The sequence below is a fragment of the Typopeltis vanoorti genome, chromosome 18 (genome assembly GCF_054136105.1).
Source record: "Typopeltis vanoorti isolate ZY-2024b chromosome 18, IOZ_Tvanoo_1.0, whole genome shotgun sequence".
Classification (NCBI taxonomy): domain Eukaryota; kingdom Metazoa; phylum Arthropoda; class Arachnida; order Uropygi; family Thelyphonidae; genus Typopeltis; species Typopeltis vanoorti.
In genome coordinates, this window is record NC_143566.1 from 90,079,039 (window position 1) to 90,103,972 (window position 24,934).

At 38.8% G+C, this 24,934-nt stretch overlaps 1 protein-coding gene across 1 annotated transcript in view; it reads left to right on the forward strand.

Moving 5' to 3' along the window:
* Nucleotides 1-24,934, forward strand: part of LOC150096926 (alanine aminotransferase 2-like) — a 185,865-nt gene that overhangs the window by 46,055 nt on the left and 114,876 nt on the right. Inside the window, exon 3 of the mRNA XM_090408737.1 lies at nucleotides 3,506-3,614. Coding sequence (XP_090264863.1) covers nucleotides 3,506-3,614 — 109 coding nt within the window. The remainder of the gene's footprint in view (nucleotides 1-3,505; nucleotides 3,615-24,934) is intronic.

A 24,934-nucleotide genomic window follows, 5' to 3' on the forward strand; every position in this document is an offset into this window, starting at 1 on the left:
AATATTCGCTTAAAAAGGAAAATTCATATGGAACTTATGGAAAATTCATAATGATAATTAATGCTTATAATTTACATTAGAAATAATTATTTTCCCTTGAAAATTTCATAATTTTATTAAATAACTAAGCTTATTTGAATACTAGGTAAACGTGCAAATAAAATTACTGTATATTACAAATATCTAAATGTACCTCATCCATATGTGACACGTCACTGCGCGCCAGTATACACCGTACTTGCTTACCCTTCCCCCCCAATCTCTCTCTCTCTCTCTCTCTCTCTCTCTCTCTCTCTATATATATATATATATATATATATATATATATATACATACACACACACACACACACACAAAATAAGCTGAAGGAAATTTTAAATCATTACATACAATAATTATTTTTAAAGTAACCTTTAATGCCAGTTTAGTTTTTTTAGTTCATCAATTTAAGTTTAGTGAAAATGGCATCAAGAATCCAGAGTACGAAATGGAGTTTCTGGGGGGAAGGGAAGGATTTTTTTTTTTTTTTTTCGATTAACGCTGTCGCAGAAACAGATTGAGACTGATGATTACCAATTGGAATTAGGTCTGAATAAACCGAAATAGATCGAAAGTTGTTAGTTTTGTACTTGGGGAGCAAAACATTGATTTCCTTATATAACTCCTTGTCTGTACCCTTAAATGATACCGGAAACAAAGAAAAGATAGACGTGAGAAATCTAAGGAACAAAAATTTCCCAACTACGAACACTCTGCGTACAGGATCACAAAAAAGCAACCAACGCACTGATGTGTCTATTTATACTTTTCACAGTAAGCGGAGACTTTGGTGGAATGGAAGAGGAAACGAAACACAAAGACGTCTTGCTCACTCCCCCCCCCCTCACTTTCTCCCTCGGATGTAACTGTTTCTTCCAACAGGAAACAGAAATAACCTTTGGCGACAACAAAAACTATTTTCGCTTCTCTTATGCAAATCCTTAGGCATGATTGTTGCGAGTTTATTCTTAAAGCGATATTGTAATTATTTTATTTATTTTCGATACGTTTTCAGAAATCAAAGCCGACGCTAAGAGAGAGATGAAATTTGTCGAAAGAGATCTTTTACTAAAAATTTCGAAGCAATTATAACTTTGGTATAAATGGAACAAAGTTATGCGACGGCCAGAGACACACTTTTTACAAATATTAAACCAAACAAACAGTAAAAGACATACGCACACAGAAAAAGTTTATTATTTTAAACATCAGTGTACATTAAGTATTAAGGTATTTTGAATAACAGATCTCTAAGGAAAAATTAAAACTAGTAGCCTTAATAGCCTTACAGTAGAAAGATGGGTGGCTACAGAAATGTCAACTGTTGCGACAGACTGTCTGTCAGTTTCCAAAGGAAGGCTAAACAGCGCTGCCTACTCCCTTGGGGTAATGAACAGAAGAAAGGATTCTTCAGTCATAGAAAAGCATGATTAGCATGCTTGCCTGCAGCCGCAGTTATGCCTAGTTTTTTTTTTTTTTTTTTTTTTTTTGGCACTGTTTTAATAGTACTGTAGAAGTTTGTTACTATAATCAGATGACAGAGAGAGAGAACACAAACGAAGGAATTCAGTGATAACAGAATTGTGTGTGTGATCATTTTCACCAGGTTTATATTTCAACGAATTGAAACAGATGTGGATGGACTGGAGAAGTTGAAGATATTACAGTACCTTTGTGTACACACACACACACACACACACACACACACACACACACACACACACACACACACACACACACACACACACACACACAGTGGAATTAAATGGGATATCAACGCTAGCAATAACAGAATGCCCTGGATCTACTAAACTTCAATCTCAACGAGTGGCGTAGCTGGAGGGGGCGATCCTCCCCAGGCGGCACTTTGAACCTTTTTGAACTTTTACAGTTAATTCTAAAATAGTCTCGAGAACTCATTTCCAAATATTGTAATACTACTGCGAATTTTCCTCACAATTGCCGTAAGTGTTGCTAGTTGTGAGAGGAGTTTTTCTAAATAAAACTGATTAAGAATTACCTACATTACTATGAAATAGACTTCGCCAATGTCATCGACGATTTGGCTAACAGAAAAGCAAGAAATATAACATTTTAGAATGTTGAAATTAAAGTTTTACTTCAAAAATAAACATAGTGTTTTAATTTCTTTTCCTATACGTCGTTTTGACTTTTGTAGTATTTTTGGTGTGTATTGAGAGGGGCGGCTAAAGCTCTAGCTACACCACTGATCTCAAAAAATGCCCAAAAAAGGAAAGCAGGCAAGTTAAGAGTTAAGGGACAGTGCTAGGACAAATGCAGCTAATTATAGACCATTCTTATTGGAGGCCTGCAGCGGCTTGAAAAAGTTCTGTTTGGTCTGTACAGCAGGGTTTCCGGATTATGCAAAAATAACAAATAAATAAATTACAAAAAATCTATAAAACTAATAAAAAAAAATGAAAAAAAAATTCGTTGCCCACCTTCGGTACAGATGTGCTCTACCCCTCCTGTCCAAAAAGAAACCGAACTTAAAATATAAGAAACTAGTGGCGCCACCTGTTGTATCTTTTTGTTGTCGAAAGCGGCAACCTTCATTAGTGTTGTGTCCAGTGGTGACTCATACATAACCACTCTGACACTGCAGCACCCCAAGGAAAAAAATGAAAAAATTAAATTTTGTTTGTGTTTATAAATAATAACAATGCTTACAGCATTATATAAATGCAATACAACATGTTAAAGGTTACAGCTTATGTTTTGACATTGATTGAATAGTTAATAATTGGAATTGTTCGATTAACGCTTTAGATTACGAAACAAATTCAAACAAGTGTTAGAATTATCAGGCGAATTGCAGCTAGACTCGCCGATATTCGTTTGCGCTTCTCATTGCACGTTACAAGTGATTCCGACAAGCAATGATTACAACATTATTATTATTATTATTCCTGACACCTCCAAGGAGTCCGAGGACTCATCGCGGGAGGACAACTACAACTGTCTCAACCACTACACCGAATCTCTCCTACTAATCATCTCCATTAACGCCATCTACCGGCCACCACAACTAGTTTTTTTTGTCTGTAAATTGCGTGTGTTCTGAAGGTCCGATTTGTCTGTATGCGGGAGGAAAAAACCCTGTTACCTCCGTATGAGATTGGCTAACTCACCTTCATTTGAAATTGTCCAGATAAAGATTTCTCCCATCGCGACGATAATCGAACTTAGGCCTATTCCAATCAAAGGGCACAATGTACCGTCGTTCTTCCAATTGCGCTACGGAGGCGCATAATGTAATATCAAATAGGAAATAACACAAATATGATGTAATATCAAATGAAAAATGTAAAGAAAAGTCTGTAGTTTTATGCATCCTTACTCAATTAGCACAAACTGACATTAGCTTATTAATTTCTGTTAAAAGTTCACAGTTTTGTTTTGTAAACTGAACTAATAATCAAATAATTACATGTATTCATTGTAGGTGTTAACATTGTGTGCATATCCAGCTTTGCTGAATGATGATAGTTTCCCTTCAGACGTCAAAGAACGTGTTAAAGTTATTCTTGATCAGTGTGGTGGTCGTAGTATAGGTAAGTGAAACAGATAATAAACTTTAATACCTTTATGTTACACATTTTACTTAATCTTCTTTTAAGAACATATTGAAACACTTCATTAATGATGTCTTTAGAAAGATCTGTCAACCTGGTTAACTGAGCTGTAGGTTTTACAAATGTACAAATTTCATAAATACACTTTGAAAAGCTTTTTTGAAAGAAATTCAATATTAATAAACAAAAATATTGAAACATAAAACACGATATAAAAATATAAAGTTTTATTCTAAACTAAAATGTAATATTAATGTAAATTATAAATAAAACTTTAAAGATAAGTACCCCCCCACACACACATAAGTTATTATTATTGATTCAGGCCTCCATGGAATCACAAGACTCTTGAGAGGCTCACCTTAGAAAACACAGTCTATCTTACCATTCCTTGAACCCATTGACTGTTCGTGCTCATGCCACTCTATCAGGCAATGCATTCCATGGTTCAACTACCCTCCATACAAAGAAACCAGTTCTTACCCTCTTGCTCATAACTTCCAGGAGTGGCTCCTTGTCCTTGCTCCTTTCCCCTGTTCCACCAAATGAAAGAACTCCCCAGTGTCAACCCTGTAACTACCTCTCAACAGTTTAAAAGTTTTAATCATATCACGTCTTCTTCTGTCTACCAAACTTTGCAATCCACATTCCTTCAGTCTATCCTCATAACTAACATTGTACAGTTCTGATATCATCTTTGTTATCTGCCTCTGTACTCTTTCCAAGGTTAATTTGCTGGCCTGGTTGGCCAAGCAGTTAGCGTATCTGCTCTCCAGCCAAAACTGCAGGTTCGAATCCCGCTGTGAGCATCGATGTTTGTGATTGTTTGTGAAAATACTAGTGGTGGTTGTCAGTACATAGCGTTGGTGTAGATAATAAGGTGGAGATGTAGGATTGTAGAGTGGGTGCCCTCCCTTGATAAGTCTTTGGACTCCCTGGAGGTGTTATGTAATAATAATAATTTCTCTTCTTCAAATCTTAAGCACAATAGCCCAGATGTAGTCTGATTAGGGCACCTTTATACAGTGGAATGACAACTCTTAACTATGCTGGTCAGTGTCCTTTTCAGTATTGCAACGATCCTCTAGTTTAGCTTCACAACCTTTGCAATATGTCTCCTGAATTTCAGGTTTCCTTCAGTCATCACTCCCAGATACCTTTCCCCCCATTTGGGGAAGGTGTATGTTATTCGGTGTCCTTTTTATTAAAAGGAACAGAAAATGCAACTTATCAGAGTTGTCATCCATTAAATGTGATCTAATTTTTATACAGATTAATCCAAAAATGGTAAAAGCTCTCTCAGATTTGATACTTGTTAGTCAAATTGTCATAGGGAAATAGAAGCCATTTTTAAATATTTTTGTCTTATTTCTTCTTGAAAATATGTCAGTTCCTTTTTAATGAGTTGTTAGTGCTTTCTGCATCTTTACCTAGGTTGGATCTTCATATGCTACTTCAGTTTTTTCTTTATTGTCACTTGAAGATTTTTCTTCATGATACTGAAAGAACTTATTCTGAAGTTTCAGCATCTAGGACTTGGAATCACTAACTACTTCAAAATTCCATAATCATCATCATCATTCAATTTCTTGAGATCATAAAGATGTTGCAGAATACCAGAATAACTTGGTATTCTGCATTACTTTTTGTATGTTTGTCATTACTTTTTTGTGAGCTGTCAGTGCATCTTTAAGTTCATTGCTTAAAAATGTGTTCTGATTTGTTAGTTCATTGAGCATAAATTTAATCTTACTGCAACTTTTACAGCACCTTATTGGCTGCAATGCTATATTGTGTGAGAGAGCAGACAAGTTTATCTGTAAAACTGTATCTATATCTCTGTCATAGCCAGCAAACTATCCCAACTGGTTTCTGGACTCCAGTGTTAGTGAGAGGTTATTGCATTCTTCTTTTACATGTTTTTGGAGTATATTATCTTTTTTTTTTGTTAAACTATGAAATATCTTCGCTACCATTGATATAGCTGTATTTAAGGAAATTACAATGCAGACTACTATATTGACTAAAATAAATTTAATAATAAATTTAATTAATACTTCCTATATTATGGTTATGAAGAGCATTTGAGAGAATTTGGATTACAGGGGTTGATAGATAGGAGGAAAAGAGGAGATACGAGAGAGAGACCTTCAAGTTAGTTAAGTTATCAGATAAGTGATCAGTTAAGTTATCAGATTAATATGGAAGAACTTATAAAAAGACTGGATATTAACATGGGAAGAACAAGAGATCATCCCTGGAAGATGCATAAAAATGTGGGGAAGAAAGGTGTGTGGAATAGATATTTTATGTGGAAAGTTGTTACTGAGTGAAATGCATTACCTGAGTGCTTTGTGAGTGCAGGTAATGTAAATACACTACTGATCAAAAGTATCCGGACACCTACTCGAAACTCTAATCAGACATTCCATGTGACACATTTTCCAGCAGTGAACATTAATACGGGGTGGGTCCAACCTTTGCTTCTATGTCAGCTCTAACTCTGCAAGGGAGACTTTTTACCAAGTGTCAGAACGTCTCTGGAGGAATGACAGCCCATTCTTCCTGAAGAGCTGTAGCCAGAGCAGTTCGTGATGTGGGTCGTTGGGGTCTGGAGTGAACTCGGCATTCTAATTCATCCAAAAGGTGTTCTATGGGATTCAGGTCAGGGCTCTGGGCCAGCTAGTCCACAAACCATTCCCTCACAGACCTTGCTTTATGGCAGGTAGCATTGTCATGCTGATACAGACAATAGTCATCACTGAATTGATGATCTACCATAGACAGTATGCAACAGGTCAAAATGTCCCTGTACCCTTCTGCATTTAGATTTCTGTGTAGTGTTACGAAAGGGCCAAGTCCATTCCATGAAAAACATCCCTACACTGTAACGCCACCTCCTCCAAATTTGTTGTGCACTACACACGCTTGCAGGAATCATTCTCCAGGCATTTGCAACACCAAGACCCTCCCATCGGACTGCCACACGGTAAAGCGTGATTTATCACTCCAAATCACACGTTTCCAGTTGTCCACTATCCAGTGTGTCACTCTTTACACCAGTGCAGGTAGCACTTAGCATTCACAGGAGAAATGTTTGGTTTATGGGAAGCTGCTCAAGCATGAAACCCCATTCCTCTTAACTCTTGATGCACAGTCATGGTGCAGGCTGGACAGTTAGCAGCACTGCAGAACTCCCAAGTGATTGTTTCACTTGATGTCTGGCAATTTCCACGAACCACCGTCTTCAACGCTTGATGGTCCCTGTCTATCATCAAATGTGGCCTGCCCAACTGTGATTTTGTTGAGGTTGTGCCTTCATGTTTCCACTTTGAAATCACATCATCAACTATTGATTTTGGCAACTTGAGGAGGGTTAAAATGTCTCTAACAGATTTCTTACTGATGCGGCAACCAATAACTAGTCCACGTTTGAAGTCACTGAGCCCCCCCCCTTGGCCCACTCATTCTGTTAGTACTTCTTATCACTGAACAACACATGGCTCTATGCCTCCTTTTATGCCAGTGAGTGACGTCATAGTGACATCTAGATGTCAGTTTATGAATTACAGAGGGGCATCCGAATACTTTTGATCAAATATTGTAACTTCAAAGCACGTTATGATAGACATGTTGCTGGTTGAGTGGGCCTCCCACAATTAGTCTACTCCATGGAGGTTACCAAATAATAGTAATAATAATAATATTTCAGCAAAGTCAAATTGCCATCATCAGAGAATGAAAAACATGATAAATGCACACACTACACTACACTATACTAAGTAATGAAGATGAAGCATATCAACTGAGAATAGGTCTAAAGTCCTAAATAGTGCTTCTAGCGGGTAAATTGTGCACCTTTTGCTGCTGGGCTGAAAGGATGAGAGCTTCCCAAGTTTGGGGCATGCAGTCAAATTTGTCAAGGTTAGGATAGTTTCATAAGGTAGAAGTAGATTCAAGGAAAAGTCTTTTATATTTATATTTGCTATGATGGAGTAAAGTGGCTTTTTTCCAGCATATTCTGTGGTTGTGTCTAAAGCATGGTCAGTAACTGGGTGAGAAATTTAAGGATGTAAGTGAGAGTATTAGAGCGCAAAAACAGAGGGTGAAAGAATTGATAGTTGTGGCAGTACGAATGAATTGAAAGGAGATAAATTTTTTATGAGAGAGGACTTGAAAGTATTGTTAAAAGGTAGTGAAAGAAAAGAGTGACAGAGTTAGAATGGTGAGTCTCTTCCCTTGGTATGACAGAGAGGAGTTTAGAAGGAGGGCCATAATCGCAAATGACATTATGTGCAGGTTATGCAGACGGTGTGGCGTGGAGTGAGTTTTAATGGGCAAAAGGATTTATACAAGATGGATGGCCTGCATTTGAATGGACTTGGTGTGCGGAGACTGGAAAAAGTGTTGCTGAATGAAGTGAAAATGGATGTGCAGAACCAGGGAAACTAGAACTACCAAGGAGGAGGGGGTGGAGTGGATATGCAGATCAGTGAGACAGTTGAGCGTAAGAATGTATATAATGTACCTGAGCCAGTACTAAGGACAAAAAATCGCAATGGGATAGTTAGAAAAGTGCATCAAGATAGGGGTGGGACAAAGGGATCACTGCATTTCATGTATACTAATGCCAGGAATATTAGGAACAAGAAGGAAGAATTTTTGACTTTGATTGGCTCTTCCTGGCCACTGGTTATTGGCATTAGTGAAACATGGCTGACAGAAGATGATATAGTTAGTGGGATAGAATGTGTAGGTTATAGTGTGTTTAGGAGGGACAGAGAGAATAAAATAGGGGGGGGGGTAATTGATGATAGCTGATGAACTGCAGCCAAGGAGAATTGAAGTTGTATTGCAGGATAGTGAAAAGAGCTCATTTGAGGCTATTTGGTGTGAGATTGAGACTGGCAGAATAAAATATACAGTTGGGTGCTGCTATCGACCAGGTGATGGAATAGATGGTGGAGATAGTATGCATAAACAAATTGATGAAATGGGTGGAAGGAGGGTAATTATTATGGGGGATTTCAACTATGGTAACATTGATTGGAAGGAGGAGAGGACATATGTGAGGAAGGAAATGGATTTTATTCAATTATTAAGGGATAACTATCTAGGAAAGCATGTAATTGAAAATACTAGGGGCGTGAGAGTGCTTGACCTGGTAATAGCATTGACTGTAATGAATATGATCATGTTGCCACCTATTGGTGAGAGTGATCATAAAGTCTTGACCTGGGAGATGGCTAAAGGTGTGGAATTTTCAATTAAGACAGGGTATATGTGGAATTACCATGCTGGCAAGTATGACAAACTTAGGAGATTGCTTGGATCAGTGCCATGGCATGGACAACTGCAAGGGCTGGATGTCGATAGAGCATGGGAAGTGGTCAAGGAGCATTTACAGGAGGTTATGGCTGATTGTATACCTAAGGTCCGAATAGTAAAACAAGTAGGGGTTAAATGGATAAATATCACCATTTAAGGTGAAATTCATCCATTTAACTGGATTATGCAAGGGGATTATGAAAGGAAACTAGCACTAGCTATGCAAGCTAAAGAGAATCCCAAACAGTTCTTTCAATATGCTGCAAGCAAGAAAAAACTGTACACGGCAAAATGATTTTAAGGAATGACGATGATAAGGAGGTCACTGAATCAGTCAATATAGTGGAGTTACTGAGCGCGCACTTTGCAAAAGTATATCATCCAGGTGGTGATATTGAAAAAAATGAAGGAACTGTTAGCTTATACAGGAATTGTGATGAATGAAGTGGAGGTGAATAGTCTATTACAGAACCTTTAATGTCAATACATCTGTGGGATTGGATGGTGTACCGGCACGGGTCTTGCGTGAAGCAGCTAAAGAATTATCAGTGTCCTTGACCATGTTGTTTAATCTGAGTCTCAGGTCTGGTTTAGTCCTGAAGGTGTGGAAAGAGGGGAAAATATTTCCACTGCATAAAGGAGGATCCAAGACTATGGTTGCAAATTACCGACCGATAAGCATATCAGGAGTCGTTGTCAAGGTCTTGGAGAAAGTAGTCAAGGGAAAAATACAAGAATGGATTGATGAAAATGAGATACTATACGGGGACAGCATGGCTTTGTGAAGAGTAGATTGTGCCTCAGTAACTTGCTCAAGTTTTATAACATGGTGACAGCTGAACTGGATAAGGGTAATGGGTTTACAGTGATACTGCTGGACCTGGCAAAGGCGTTTGACAGGATACCACATGGAATTCTAATCCGTAAACTACAACATATGGGAATAGATATAGGGTTGGTGAGATGGATAGGTGGGTGGTTGATGGAGAGATATCAAAGAGTAGTTTATTGGAGTAGAGTCCAAAAGACTGCCTGTGACTAGTGGTGTGCCGCAGGGTTCTGTTCTTGGACCAATGCTGTTTAATTTGTTCATTAACGATATAGGGAAGTATCTAAGAGGAACAGTTCATTTGTTCGCTGATGATGCAAAGTTGGGTAGGGCAATAGTGAATGCAGAAGATGTCAAAATCTTGCAGGACATCTTGGATAGATTAGAGTTCTGGACTAAAGAGAATGGATGTCAATTTAATGTGACAAAATGTGAGGTTATGCATTTTGGGGTGAAAAGATTAGCAGCAGTATATCACATTGGTGGAACTGTACTCCAAGAGATTGATGAGGCCAGGGACTTGGGAGTGTTGGTGGATAGGGAGATGAAGTTTAGGGGGGCACATTGCAAAAGTAGCTAAATAATCTAATCAACTCACTTGGTTGTTGAAAAATACCTTGATGAGCGGAGACAAGCTAAGACCTCATCTCAACTACTGTGCCCAGATTTGGTCACCTAGGTTCCTTCTTGATGGGGAGGAGGTGGAGAGGACCCAGAGGCGAGTGATTAAGATGATAGCAAGTCTATGGAATGAACTATATGAGAACAGGTTGAAGATTTGTGGGTTGCAGAAATTAGTTGATAGGCGGAAAAGGGGAGATATGATTGAGACATTCAAATTGCTAAAGGGTTTCTATAGGATTAATTCAGAGGATATTTTTGAGATTAGGACTGGTGGTGGGAGAACTAGGGGACACCTATGGAAGCTGGGCAAGAGTGTGGTTAGCAGTGGTGTTAGAGCTGGGTTCTTTACTTTTAGAGTGGTAAATGAATGGAATATGCTGCCAGAGTCTGTTGTGGGTGCTATGATAGTGAGCGAGTTCAAGGCAAGGTATGATAGATACTGTGAGAATGTCATATAGTTGTGTGGACATGATGTTTAGGGCCTCCCTCGATGAGTCTAAGCACTCCCTGGAGTAGCCCGAAAATAATAATAATAATTCCTATCAGATAGCCAGTCTGTTCAAATGCACTAATCCCAACTCATTCCACTCTAATTTGACTATCAACTTATCATGTGGTAATCTATCAAAAGCCTTTGCAAAATCTAAGGGTACTGCTACGTATCACTCTCCTCTGTCCAATGAATTCGTCACCTTATTGTAATAAGTAGATTACTAAAACATGACCTCCCTTTGGCAATCCATGCTCTCCATCAAAGACGATTCCATTGTTGCCACCCACTTCTGGATCCTAGTTCTCACCAGCTTCTTCAACAACTTAATCATAATACCTGGCACACAGATAGACCTATAATTTGATGTCCGAGTTCTTTCACTTCCCTATGAAGCAGCACAATCTTGCCCTCCTTTCACTTCTTTGGTACTGCTCTCAACTTCCGTGACATTGCATTCAAGAATGAAAGATCTTTATGAACTGCTCATTAAGTATGTCCACTATATCTTCCATAGCAGTTGTTCTTATACCATTTTCTCCAATCAATGTCATCCTTCCATAATCATTCTTTTTTTTGCAGGCTACATATCGAAAGAACTCCCCAAGATTCTTTTTGGCTTCATTAGTTAACTGCTGCTCATTCCTTACTTTTGCTACTCTTACCAACCAAATTACCCCCCTTGCCTGTTTTTTGTAATCCTCATGGAAATGCTTATTACCACTCTTCTTATGCTGCCTCCATAATGCCTTTTTCCTCTGTATTGCATGCTTAATCTCTTCATTCATCCATTTCAGACCTACTTTATTTAACCTTCTAACCTTTGGAATACATTTAGACATTGCTTCTACTAGACCATTCTTGAATTCTAGACCAAGTTGCATTGATCTCCTTTCCATCTAACTCCTCATTCCATGCTACACCTGCCAGCTGTCTCCCGAGTGCCTTATAATCACCTGCTTTGTAGTTCTGCATATACCCTTTATTCAGAGTCCTCACACTGCTGGCACCCACCAAGGTAATCACTTCATGGTCACTCTCACCAACCATCCCTTAACTAACAGGAAGGTCTCGATCATATTATCTCCTCCTATCCACCAAACTCTGTAATCCAAGTCATTGATATCAAAATTATATCATTTTGGTCATTTGACTTTGGACTCTCTCTAGTGTTTTCACAGCACATTGAAAACTAAGTGACCAAATCTGAGCACAATAGTCTAAGTATGGTCTGACCAGTGTGTTATATAGAGGCACTTCCACCTTCTTACCCCTACATGTCAATGTACTGTTCTTTATCATAGCAGCCATATGATATGCAGTCTTTACAACACTTGCAATGGTCCCTGGAACTTTAGTCCACTGTTTACCATCACCCGGAGATCCTAAATCTCATCCACTTCCTGAAGTGCATCAAAAATACAGTATGTAAGCTTATATCTCAGTATCCCAAAGTGTGACACTCTTCATTTTTTTAACATTAAAATTATAACCCCATTCATCTGTCCAAGTTAAAAGTCTATTCAAATCTTCCTGTAGAGATTAACATAGCAATACTCCTGATAATTCTACCTAACTTTGCACCATCAGCAAACATTTGAAGATCCCCAGTCAATCCACATGAAATATCATTAACAAACAAGTTAAACAGTATAGCCCAAGAACCCTGAGGCATGACACTCACCTTTCTTTTCTGAGATACTGCTCCATTACACACAACTTGCTGGTATCTTTCAGGAAGCCAATCTTCAATTTATCTAACAAATCTGTTATCTAATCCCATTTTCTGCAGCTTATACACTAATCTGTCATGTGGTAATCTATCAAATGCCTTTGTAAAGTTCAAGAAAATCACTATATATGAATCTTCTTTTGCCAACAGATTTGTTACCTTAAGCAGATTGCTGAAGAAAGACCTGCCCTTTACAAACCCATGATTAACCATCATTCTACCTTGGTAATTTACTTCTTCTGCAGCTTTTCCCACTTAAGTAGGGTTGTTGTTTGTAGTGAGTCTCCTCCACAACCTCCTGTCTTGGGCTGTAGCCACATCCAAGTTCTTCATCCTCAAGTCCTCCTCCACCATCTTCCTCTATCTCTTCTCTGGATGCCCATTCTTCCTCCTCCCCTGTACATCCATCTGCATGACCTTTCTTCCCACATACTCTTCCTCCCTCCTCATCACATGACCAAACCATCTCAACCTTGCCTCCTGTATCTTTCCTCCTAAGTTCGTAACTTTCACTGTTCCCGTCACATAGTAATTTCTCAGACGATCCTTTCTGGTCACACCGCCCATCCACCTAAGTTCTCATCTCCGCTACCTCCATCCTGCTGATGTTATATTTCCTCAGGGCCACAGTTTCTATAGCATACGTCATAGCTGGTCTCACTACTGTCCTGAAGATTTTGCCTTTTAGATTGATTGGCACCCTCTTATCGCATAGTACTCCAGCCATCTCTCTTCAATTCCTCCATCCTGCTTGTATCCTGCATCCCACTTCCTTCTCGGCATCACCGTCCTCTTTCATTGTTGAACCTAAGTATCTAAAGTCACTGACCTTCCTGATGACATTTCCTTCCAGCTCCAGATGTGTTTCCTGGGTGCCATCCACTTTGCAACACATATACTCTGTCTTACTTCTGCTCAGTCTCATACCTCTCTCTTTTCTAGTACTTTCTTCCAACTTTCCAGTTTAGCTGCCACTTCTCTTGATTCTGCACACAGCACAATGTCATCTGCATACAACATAGTCCAAGGCACGTCTTCTCTCACCACCTCTCCATCACAATATTAAACAGGAACGGACTTAATGCTGACCCTCGATGCAAGCCAACTGTCACTGGAAAACTTTCTATCTTTCCCAGGCAGGTTCGAACTCTTGTCTTCACATTTCTGTACATCTCCTGCACCAGCCTGACATATTTCTCCTGTACCTTCTTCTCCCTCAGACACCTCCAGACTTCTTGCCTTGGCACTCTATCGTATGCTTTCTCCAGATCAATAAATACTAGATGTAGCTCTCGTTGCTTCTCTCGAAACTTTTCCATCATCTGTCATAACCCAAAGATAGCATCTGTCGTCGATCGACCAGGCATGAAGCCAAATTTCTCCTTTACAATCTCCACCTCTTTCCTCAGTCTTCCATCAAGAACCCTCTCTAGGATTTTCATTGTGTGGGACATCAACTTTATTCCTCTGTAATTCTTAGTCTTGTGCATCCCTTTTACTCTTGTAGATGGGGACAAGAGTACTTTCCCTCCATTCCTTAGGTATATTTTCCTGTTGACAAGCTTTTATTAACAGGTCCCACAGCAGGTCAATTCCCTCTTTCCCCAGTGCCTTCCATGCCTCCACTGGGAACTTGTCAGGGCCCACCGATTTTCCATTCTTCATCATCTTTATGGCCTCCTTCACTTCCACTCTACTAATGCTTTGCACCATCCCCTCATAAAGCTCCCCATCTTCTCTGTGAGTCCTTGCATTTTCTTCATTCAAAAGCCCTTCAAAGTATATTCTCCATCTGTTTCTTATATCCACATCCCTCCTTAATACCCTTCCTCCAGAGTCTTTGATCTGCCTCACATGTATGATGTCCTTAAATGCCTTATTTCTACATTTTGCCAGTCAATAAATCTTTCTCTCTCCTTCCTTTGTTTCTAATTGATCATAAAAGTCTTGATATGCCATTGCCTTCACCTGTGCAACAACTCTCTTGGCTTCTTGCTTTTTCTCTCTGTCCACTTCCACTCTTGACTCGTTCTACTTTTGCTTTGCCTTCCTCTTAGCCATCACTGCTTCTTGTACATTATTATTCCACCACCGACCCTCCTTCTGCTCTTTAATCTTTCCGGATGTTTCACCAAGTACCTCAGTTGCACAGCTTAGAATTGCTTTTGAATTATGTCTCCACCAATCCTGTACACTTTCTAGTCCATCCGAAATCCTCTCTAACACCTTCTCCCTAAAACGGTTCCTCACACGCTCTTCTTTTAAGCGAAATTACTTAATTGTCTTCCTCAAATGGCTTCCAAAGGTTCTTATCTTTGACTTTATTTTAAAGTCTGTGCACAGCAGCTGGTGTTGCTGTGCCACTTGATCTGTTGGGATTACCTTACAATTTGTTACTGCCTTAAGATGTTTCCTTCTAGTCAAATTGTAGTCAATCTGTGAACTGTTGTTGCCACTTCTAAATGTTATCAAATGCTCTTCCCTCTTAGAGAAAAAGGAGTTCACATTTGTCAGATCAAATGCTACTGCAAAGTCCAAAATCGTCTCTCTTTCCTGGTTCATCATTCCCACTCCATGGCCACCATGCACCCTTTCACAGTCCATATTCTATCTATCCTATGTGTCCGTTCAAGTCTCCTCCGACAATTACCATCTCATTTTCTTCCAGTTCCCTCATTTCTTCATCTAGCACATTCCAGAATTCATCTTTCTCTTCTGCTGTACAGGTAACTTGTGGGGCATACACACATAAGACGACCAGTTGCTCTTCTCCAAGACCCAGTTTCATTTGCATGATCCTGTTGTTCCTCGTACCTACTTCCAGTACTTCAACCTTCATTCTGCCACACACCACAATTCCAACATCATTTCTTCCCTCTTTATTTGCTCCAGAGTGGAACAATTTATACCCTGTCTCCTAGTTCCTTTGCCTTTTCCCCCTTCCACCTTGTCTCCTGCTCGCATAAAATGTCCAACTTCCTCTTCCTCATCATGTCTGCCACCTCTTTTCCCCTTCCTCAGCCTCGACCATAGATGGCAACACTATCGGCAAGAGTTTTTTTTTTTCTAAGTTGATAAATCTGTCATAAGCATCCATGTGATATTGCAGCTCATTCTATCAAGTAGTTTGTTTTATATAGCTGTCTTAAGCAAAAGTGTTGTTCTGTATCCTTTGTAAAGGATAAAATTGAGTATCGTGCAGTTATAAAATTCTTTGTAAAAGAAAGTTTAAAGCCAAAAGAAATTCATTTGAAGTTCATAAAAGTTTATGGCACTCTTCTCCTTCATTTACGACAATTAAGAAATTGGCTGCTGAGTTTAAACACGACCATACCAGCCTTGAAGATAATCCACTTGAGGGACGTTGTCCAAAAAATGTAACAACACCAGAAATCATCGATCAAGTGCATGGTATGGTATTGGATGACCGGTGAATCAATGTGTGTGAAATTGCTGAGACTGTAGGCATTTCAAAAGAATGTGTAGGATATATTTTGCATGAAGAATTGCAAATGAAGAAGCTTTGCACAAGATGGGTGCCATGCTTGCTCACAGCAGATCAAAAATGCACTCGCATGAAAATCTCTGAAGAGCACTTTGAGCATTTTAGCAAGAATAAAATTGATTTTGTGCATCGATTTATTACTATGGATGAGACGTGGATTCACCATGACACACCGGAATCCAAACATCAGTTAAAACAGTGGACAGAAGCTGTTGTTGAGTGCCAAAGAAGACAAAGTCTGTTCCATCAGCAGGAAAGGTCATGCAATCAGTGTTTTGGGGTGCTAAAGGCATTTTGTTTATTAATTATCTTGAAAAGGGTAAAACAATAACCAGGGAATATTATTCCAATCTTTTAACCAGACTAGACGAATAAATTCTTGAGAAAAGAGCCGGTTTGCAGAAGAATACCATTAGTATGTGGTATATGACTCACATTGATGATGATGGATAGTAACATGCCATATAAATAGAAGCATTGTGTCAGATGGAGGATTAAGTGGCAGAGAGGGTTGGTTGTGTGGAATGGAGTGCTCATCCATGATGAGTTATTGAAGATGTCATAATAATGATAATCTTATAGGTTTCTAATTCTGTAATCTGATACTGTAGAATAGATTTAGTATCTGCTATGAACAGTCATCTGCATATATATTACCAAATCTTCATGGAGTCAACATACCATGAGAGGTTCACTAAATCAACAATATATTTAGTGAACCTCCCATGATAATAATAATAATCCAGCTCAAGTTTTATCTGAAGCAGTGAGGAAATTGTCAGTGCTCTTGACCATATTGTTTAATCTAAGTCTCAGCTCTGAGTTATTCAACAAGGGGTGGAAAAAGGAAAAATAGTTCACTGCATAAAAGAGGCTCCAAGACTGATGTAGCAAATTACTGACCAATCAGCATATCAGTTGTCAAAGTATTGAAGAAGTTGGTCAAGAGCAAAATACAGGAATGGATAGATGGAAATGGGATAGTCTATAGGAGGTAGCATGGTTTAGTGAAGCATAGGTCATGCCTCAGTAACTTGCTCACTTTTTATAATACAGTGATAGCCGAGTTCGATGAAGGTAATGGGATTACAGTGATACTGCTGGACTTTTCAAAGGCCTTTGACAGGATACCACATGGAATTCTTATCAGTAAACTGAGCACATGAGGATGGATATAGGGTTGGTGATATGGATAGGAAGTTGGTTGATGGGGAGATATCAGAGAGCAGTTTATTCAGGAGTAGAGTCCAAAAGTGGCATGCCACAGGGGTCTGTTCTTGGACTACTACTGTTCAATTTGTTCATTAACAATATAGGAAAGGATCTGAGAGGAACTGTTCAGTTATTTGCCAATGATGCAAAGTTGGGTACAGCAATGGTTAATACAGATGATGTCAAAATTTTGCAGGATGATTTGGATAGATTGGCAGACCAGACAAAGGAGAATGGATGTTAATTTAATGTGGTAAAGTGTAAGGTTATGCATTTTGGAGTGAAAAGATTACCAGCTGTATACCACATTGGTGGAACTGTACTCCAGGAAATTGATGAAGCCAGAGATTTGGGAGTGTTAGTTGATAGGGAGTTAAAGTTTAGGGGGCACATAGCAAAAGTGGCTAAAGCAGCTCATCTGATCACTTGGTTACTGAAGAATACTTTGATGAGCAGAGACAAACAGGCTATTGTTCTTCTTTATTGAGCCTTGATAAGACTTCATCTTGACTACTGTGCACAGATCTGGGTTTCTTGGTGATGAGGAGGAGGTAGAGAGGATCCAGAAGCAAGTGATCATAATGGTAGCCAGTCTATGGAATGGCCCTTACAAGAAAACAGGTGATATGATTGAGAACATAAATTACTGAGAGGTTTTTACAAGATTAATTCAGAGGAAATTTTTCAGAATAGGTGTGTTGGTTGGAGAACTAGGGACCATTCATGTAAACCGAGTAAGAATGTAGTTAGCAAGGATATTAGAACTAGGTTTTTTGCTTGGAGAGTAGTGAATGAGTGCAATAGGTTGCCAGAGTCTGTTATGGGTGCCATGAATGTGAATGAATGAGTGAATATGATAGATACTGTGCAATTGTTGGATAGTTCTTGACATGATGTTTAGGACCTCCCTCGATGAGGCTAAGGACTCCTTGGAGTTGTCCTTAATAATGAGTATGCTTACACTTTTCACTAAACATTAAAACTCTTAACACTTCTTGCATTCCCGGTGCATTCTGGTAATGTGTTTTTTTAAACCTGCAGTTCTTCATATTAAAAAGTCTGCTCCTCATGCTCTTTTTCACTATGCCATTGCACAACTTCCAGGAATGGCCTGTGGTTCTTCCCCTCTTAACTTCTACTCTTTATAATTGTTTCTGCATTAATCTGATAAAATCTCCTCACTAACTTAAACATCTCTACCATATCACCTCTTTTTCCTCCTATTCACCGAACTCTACACCTTTAAGCTTTTTCCATAACTAACATTCCAGAATCCTAATATTGCCTTGGTCACATATCTCCAGACCTTCTCCAATGTGTCCACATCACAATAAAAACTAGTTGACTAAATATGACCACAATATTCAAATATGATCTGACCAGTGCTTTATACAGTTGGCATTACCATGTCTTTATCCCTACATGTGAGTGACTACAGTACTCCTTATCATAACAGCAATGTGATGTGCAGTCTTTGCAACACTTCAGTGTTCCTTCTAAACTTCAGTCCACTGTCAGCCATCACTCCCAGACCTGCTCATTCACTTTCTGAAGCACAGTTCAATCAATACAGTATACAGCCTTATCTCTGCACTCCAAATGTAATCATTGCACTTATTAATATTAAAAATTAAAGATGCCAAAAAATTATATTCTTGGTTTAATCCTTTATCCAAGTAAGTGAGCAAAATTTGCACATGAAGTATCTTCAAAAAAAACTTTCAGCATTTACTGGGGGATCTTCAGTTGTTTGCTGATGATGCAAAGCTTGAGAATTATAGGTAGCAATGCTGATGTTAATTCCCTTCAGGAAGATTTGAATAGACTTTTGACTTAGACAAGAGTTGGGTTGTAGTTTTAATATTAATAAGTGCAAGGTGTTGCATTTTGAAATGCAGAAATATAAGGCTGTGTACTATATTGATTGCACTGTATTGCAGGAAGTGGATGATTTTTTTGAGATTTGGGAGTGATGGTTGACAGTAGACTAAAGTTTAGAGAGCATATTGCAAGTGTTGTAAAGACTGCACATCATAGTGCCTCTATGATAAGAAGTACACTAACATATTGGGATAAGGAGGTGGTTGTGCTACTGTATAAAGCACTAGTCAAGCCAAACTATTGTGCTCAGATTTGGTCACCTGGTTTTCATTGTGATATAAAAACATAGGAGAGAGACCAGATACAAGTGACTAAGATAATATCAGGATTCTGGAATGTTGGCTATGGAGAGAGGTTGAAGGAATATTATTATTATTATTAAAATGCTGATGATGCAAAGTTGGGTAGTGCAATAAAAAATCAAGCTGATGTTGAAAGTTTGCAGGATGATTTAAATAAGTTGGTAGAATGGGCAAAAGGTATTGGATGTTAGTTCAATGTGGAAAAGTGTAAAGTTATGCATTTTGGGATTAAAAGATTACCAGCTGTGTGCTACATTGATGGAACATTACTCCAAGAGATTGATGAGGCTAGGGACTTAGCAGTGTTGGTAGATAGGGAGATGAAGTTAAGGGGACACATTGCTAAGGTGTCCAAAATTGCACATAGGATTACTTGGTTGTTGAGGAACACACTGATATCCAGAGATAAAGAGGTTATTATTCCCCTTTATAAATCACTGATACTTCCACATTTGGATTACTGTGCTCAGACCTGGTCACCTGGATTTCTTGGAGATGAGGAGGCTGTGGAGAGGGTTCAGAGAAGAGTGACTAAGTTGGTGAGTGATGTAAAAAATGCTCCCTACATTGATAGATTGAGAGCTTGTGTATTGCAGAGGTTGGTTGATAGGTGGAGAAGAGAGGATATGATAGAAGCATTTAAATTACTGAAAGGTTTTTATAGGATTGATGCAGGGGAAATGTTTCAGCAGTGTGATAGTGATGGAAGAACAAGAGGTCATCCCTGGAAATTAAAGAAGAGTGTGGTTAACAAGGGTGTGAGAACAAGGTTTTTTGCCTAGAGGGTGGTGAATGAGTGGAATTCATTGCCTGACTTAGTTGTGAGTTCTTCATCTGTAAATGAATTCGAGAAGAGATATGACAGATATTGTTTTGCTAGTTTGGGTCTCCTGCGATGAGTCTACTGACTCCATGGAGATACCCATAATAATAAAAAAAGAGATCTCCAGGGAGTCGGGGACTCATAGAGAGAGGCTGCATACTACACACACCAGCTATCATACTTATTCTTCAGTGGCAATCCATTCCAATCATGCACCACCCTATGAGAGAAAAATCTAGCCCTCACCCCTTCTTAGCGGCATCCATTCTCACTTCCAAGGATTCCTTCTTGTCCTTTCCCCACCATCCATAAATTAAAAAATTCCATCAATTGAAATCCTGTATGACCTTTCAAAAGTTTGTATGTCTCAGTCATATCACCCCTCTTTCTCCTGTTTGCTAGTGTCTGCAGTCTATTTATGCAACAGTCTGCCATGATGTATTCTGTCAAAAGCCTTAGCAAAATCCAAAAATATCATGGTGTAGCCATTCCCCCTGTCTAGCTCAATGGTAACATTGTTATAGAATCTGAGCAAGTTACTAAAACATAACTATCCCTTAGTAAACCCATGTTGCTCATTGCAGAGTAGAGATTCACTGTCAACTCATTTCTGAATACCAGCCCTAACCAATTTTTCCAAAATCTTCAATACCACTCCTGAGATGCTAAGGTCGATAGTTGCATTCGTGCGGAATCTTCCCTGTTCTGAGACTCATATTAAACAGCCTGGTCAAAGGAATAGCCAGTTCAGCTGAACACTCTTTTAGCACACGTGCTGATATCCTTATTCAATCCATATTGCTGAATTCTTATTCAGTTTATTCAACAGCACTGATACCTCATCCTCATACACCTGACTTTCTTCATCCAGTGAAGAGGTAGCAGTGAGCTCAATGTTGCATACACCAAATTGATAGCTTTGACAAATGGGCACTCATTAGTTGAACAACCTCTTCTGCATCTGTAACTCTCATGCAATCTGCATTTAGAAGAGTTATTCATTCATATTCATCCTTTCTTTTACTTGCAGCATATCGATAGAATTCTTGTGGGTTGTCTTTAGAATGCAGAGCCAGTTTCTTTTCATGCTCAGACTTTGCTTTCCGTGCAACAGTTGTGACTATTTTAGCATGCTGCTTATAATTTTCATGATACACATCATCCTTATGCACACAGTATTCCTTCCACATCATCCATTTCTGATGAATCTCTTGCTTAATAAGATTACACATCCATTTGACTCTTATCCTATTTATTCTTTGAACTCTTGGGACACACTCTGATATTGCATCATTTAAGTATTGTTTAACTGCTTCCCATGAAATGTCGATATTCTTCCCATCCATCACGTGATCCCATTCCACTGAACTCAGTATAGTTCTGACTGCGTACTCCTCAGTTAGTTATAATTTCCTGCTTTGTAGTTCAGCATGTAACCTTTTCTGAATGGAACATTCATAAACTTAGTCACTTCCCAAGTGAGTACCACATGATCACTGTCACCAACCAGAGGCCGAATAATTACATCTTTAACTGAAACGCCCTCTAACACTATAATCAAATCTAACACTCTTTGACCCTATGTTCCTTCTGTCACATGATGCTTGAGGAAATTGTCCCGCAACAGCTCAATAAATGCATGTTTCATTCCTGTCATGAGATTCTACTGCTACCCGATCAATATTTGGATAATTAAAGTCTCCCATTATGATTACTCTTTTCAAGCTTATCTTGTCTATTTGGTGATACATTTCTTCATCCATCACTAGCAACCGATCCCCCAGCTCTGTAACAACACCCCACTATGTAATTGATCTTGTTAGATTCCACCTCGCACTAGATGGCTTCAAACTCACTACCATAAGAAATATTGTTAGTAGTACTAATACGATTATAAGTCTCAACTCTAACTGAATTCAAGTCATCCAATATCATTAGCATTGGATGACTTGAATTCAGTTAGAGTTGAGACTTATAATCGTATTAGTACTACTAACAATATTTCTTATGGTAGTGAGTTTGAAGCCATCTAGTGCGAGGTGGAATCTAACAAGATTCCACCCTTCCTAAAAATAGTCTGCCCTTTACACCCGATACCAGTTAATGATTCTGATAGCCAGGTTTTACTAATGGCTACAATCTGAGGTCCTAACGTATTGACTAAGACAACAAATCTACCCTTTTGTTTCTGATACTCCTAGCATTCGTGTACAGATAATAATCTACCTACATGTTCTTTTGGTATACTCTTGACTGCAGTCTGCATGGCACAGTTGGACAACTTGCAGATCTCCATTCTTCTCTAGTGCCTTATACATGTAGACATCTTTGCACATGTTTGATTGGCCAGAATCGGATGAACACAAAGTCAAAATTCTCCTCATCAACACTTCCATGACAAAGCCCATTCCCATTATATGGATTGCAGGGTTTGGTGAATAGGAGGAAGATAGGTGATAGATATGACAGAGCCGTTCAAGTTAGTTAGGGGATTCTATCAGATTAATACAGAAGAAATTATTAAAAGAGTGGATGTTAAGATAGAAAGAAAGAGATCATCCCTGGAAGTTGTTTAAGAGTGTTGTGAAGAAGGGTGTGAGGAGTAGATTTTTTATATGGAGAATTGTGAGTGAATAGAAAGCTTTTAACAGAACATGTTGTTGATACAGGGAGTCCCATTAAGGATTTTAAGATTCAGTGCAATAAATGTGTTGTCAGTTGAACGAACCTTTCATGATGAGTCTGCAAACTCCATGGTGGGTGTAATAATAATGATATTAAAACTGCAACCCCACTCATTTGGTGAAGTTAATGTCCTCAGCATTTCTCCCTATAATTCTCCTTAGAAATGCACATCATTAGCAAACAATCGAAGATTCCCAGTAAATCCACATATGAAATATCATTAATGAATAAGTTAAACAGCAGAGGATGAAGAATAGAACCCTGGAGTGCACCACTAGTTACCTTCTTTTTTGAGACACTCTTTGCATCATATACAACTTGCTGGTGTCATTTAACCAATTGCCAGTCTATCTAACCAATCTGTTATCCATTCCTATCCTCTCCACTTTATACACTAACCTCTCTTGAGATAATTTATCAAATGCTTTTGCAAAGTTCAAGAATCTCCCTGCACACGTATCTCCCTTATCCACCACATTTATTAACTTATCATAAAATGCAAGTAGATTTCTAAAAACCCTACCCTTTAAAAAAACCATTCTGACTATCATAAATGGCTAAGCAAGTTACTCTCTCTCTCTCTCTCTCTCTCCTTTTTCTGTGTATCAATGCATATATAAGTTCTATTTCTTAATTTATAGCAATCATTCACACTTTCATGCACCTGCCAGGGCATATTTAGTTTCCCTGAATATTTACATTCACTTTTATACCCATTTCTCCAAGCATCTTGCAAGTACAATTCCTTTTGATTATCAAAATCACCCCAAATGTCAACCTTCTGCACACATTACCCCTAGTTTGCTCACTGACTCATTTGTAATTGCAGCTCTTTCTGCTTCATCTCGCTCCTGTCATACTATGGCAACAGATTCAGTCTTGACTCTTTAACTCTTCTTTTCACCTTATGTAGTAAGTATATATTTGCTCATACTATAATTATCATAATCAAATTCCTGATATATTATTATTATTTCCCAAGACCTCATGGAGTCAAAGACTCATCTCAGAGGTCCTTTTATGACACACACACATCTCATCATACCGTGTCTTAAACACACTCAAACTCCTTGCAGTCACCACACTCTCAGGCAAGGCATTCTAATCATTCACAACTCTGCATGAAAAAAACCTGCCTCTCACTCCCCTACTCACACCCTCTTTATACAGTTTCCAGGGATGACCTCTGGTTCTCCCCTGATCTCCCACTATTCTCTGTAGAACTTCTCCACCATTGATCTTATAACAACTTGTAGGTCTCTATCATAACTCCCCTCTTCCTTCTCTCCACCAGACTCTGCAAATTACATCTTCTCAATCTTTCCTCATACTCAACATTCCAGAGGTCAGAAACTATCTTAGTCAGTCACCTTTGGACCCTTTCCAACATCTCTTCATCCTTCTGAAAACCTGGTAACCAAATCTGGGCACAATAGTCCATGTGTGGCCTAATCAAAGCCTTATACAATGGAACAAGAATCTCCCTACTTCTACACATCAGTGTCCTCTGCATCATTCCCAGAAGTCTTTGTGTTGTCTTCACAATTTTGGCGATGTGTCCCCTAAATTTTAGGTCCTTATCCACTATCACCCCAAGATCTTATATTTCCTCTACCTGCAATAATATATTCTCACCAAGCATAAATTCTGTCCCATCTTTGTTTTCCAAATTTTAAAACCTTACATTTTGCAACATTGAACTCACATCCCCATTTGCTTGCCCACTCACTCAATTTATTCAAGTCTTCTTGCAAGGCCACAACATCTTCACTACTCTTTATGGTTCGTCCCAACTTTGCATCATCTGCAAACAACTGAATATCTCCATCCAAATCTTTGCCAATATCATTAATATGTATCCTCAGGGGTGGTGTACAGGATGTAATAA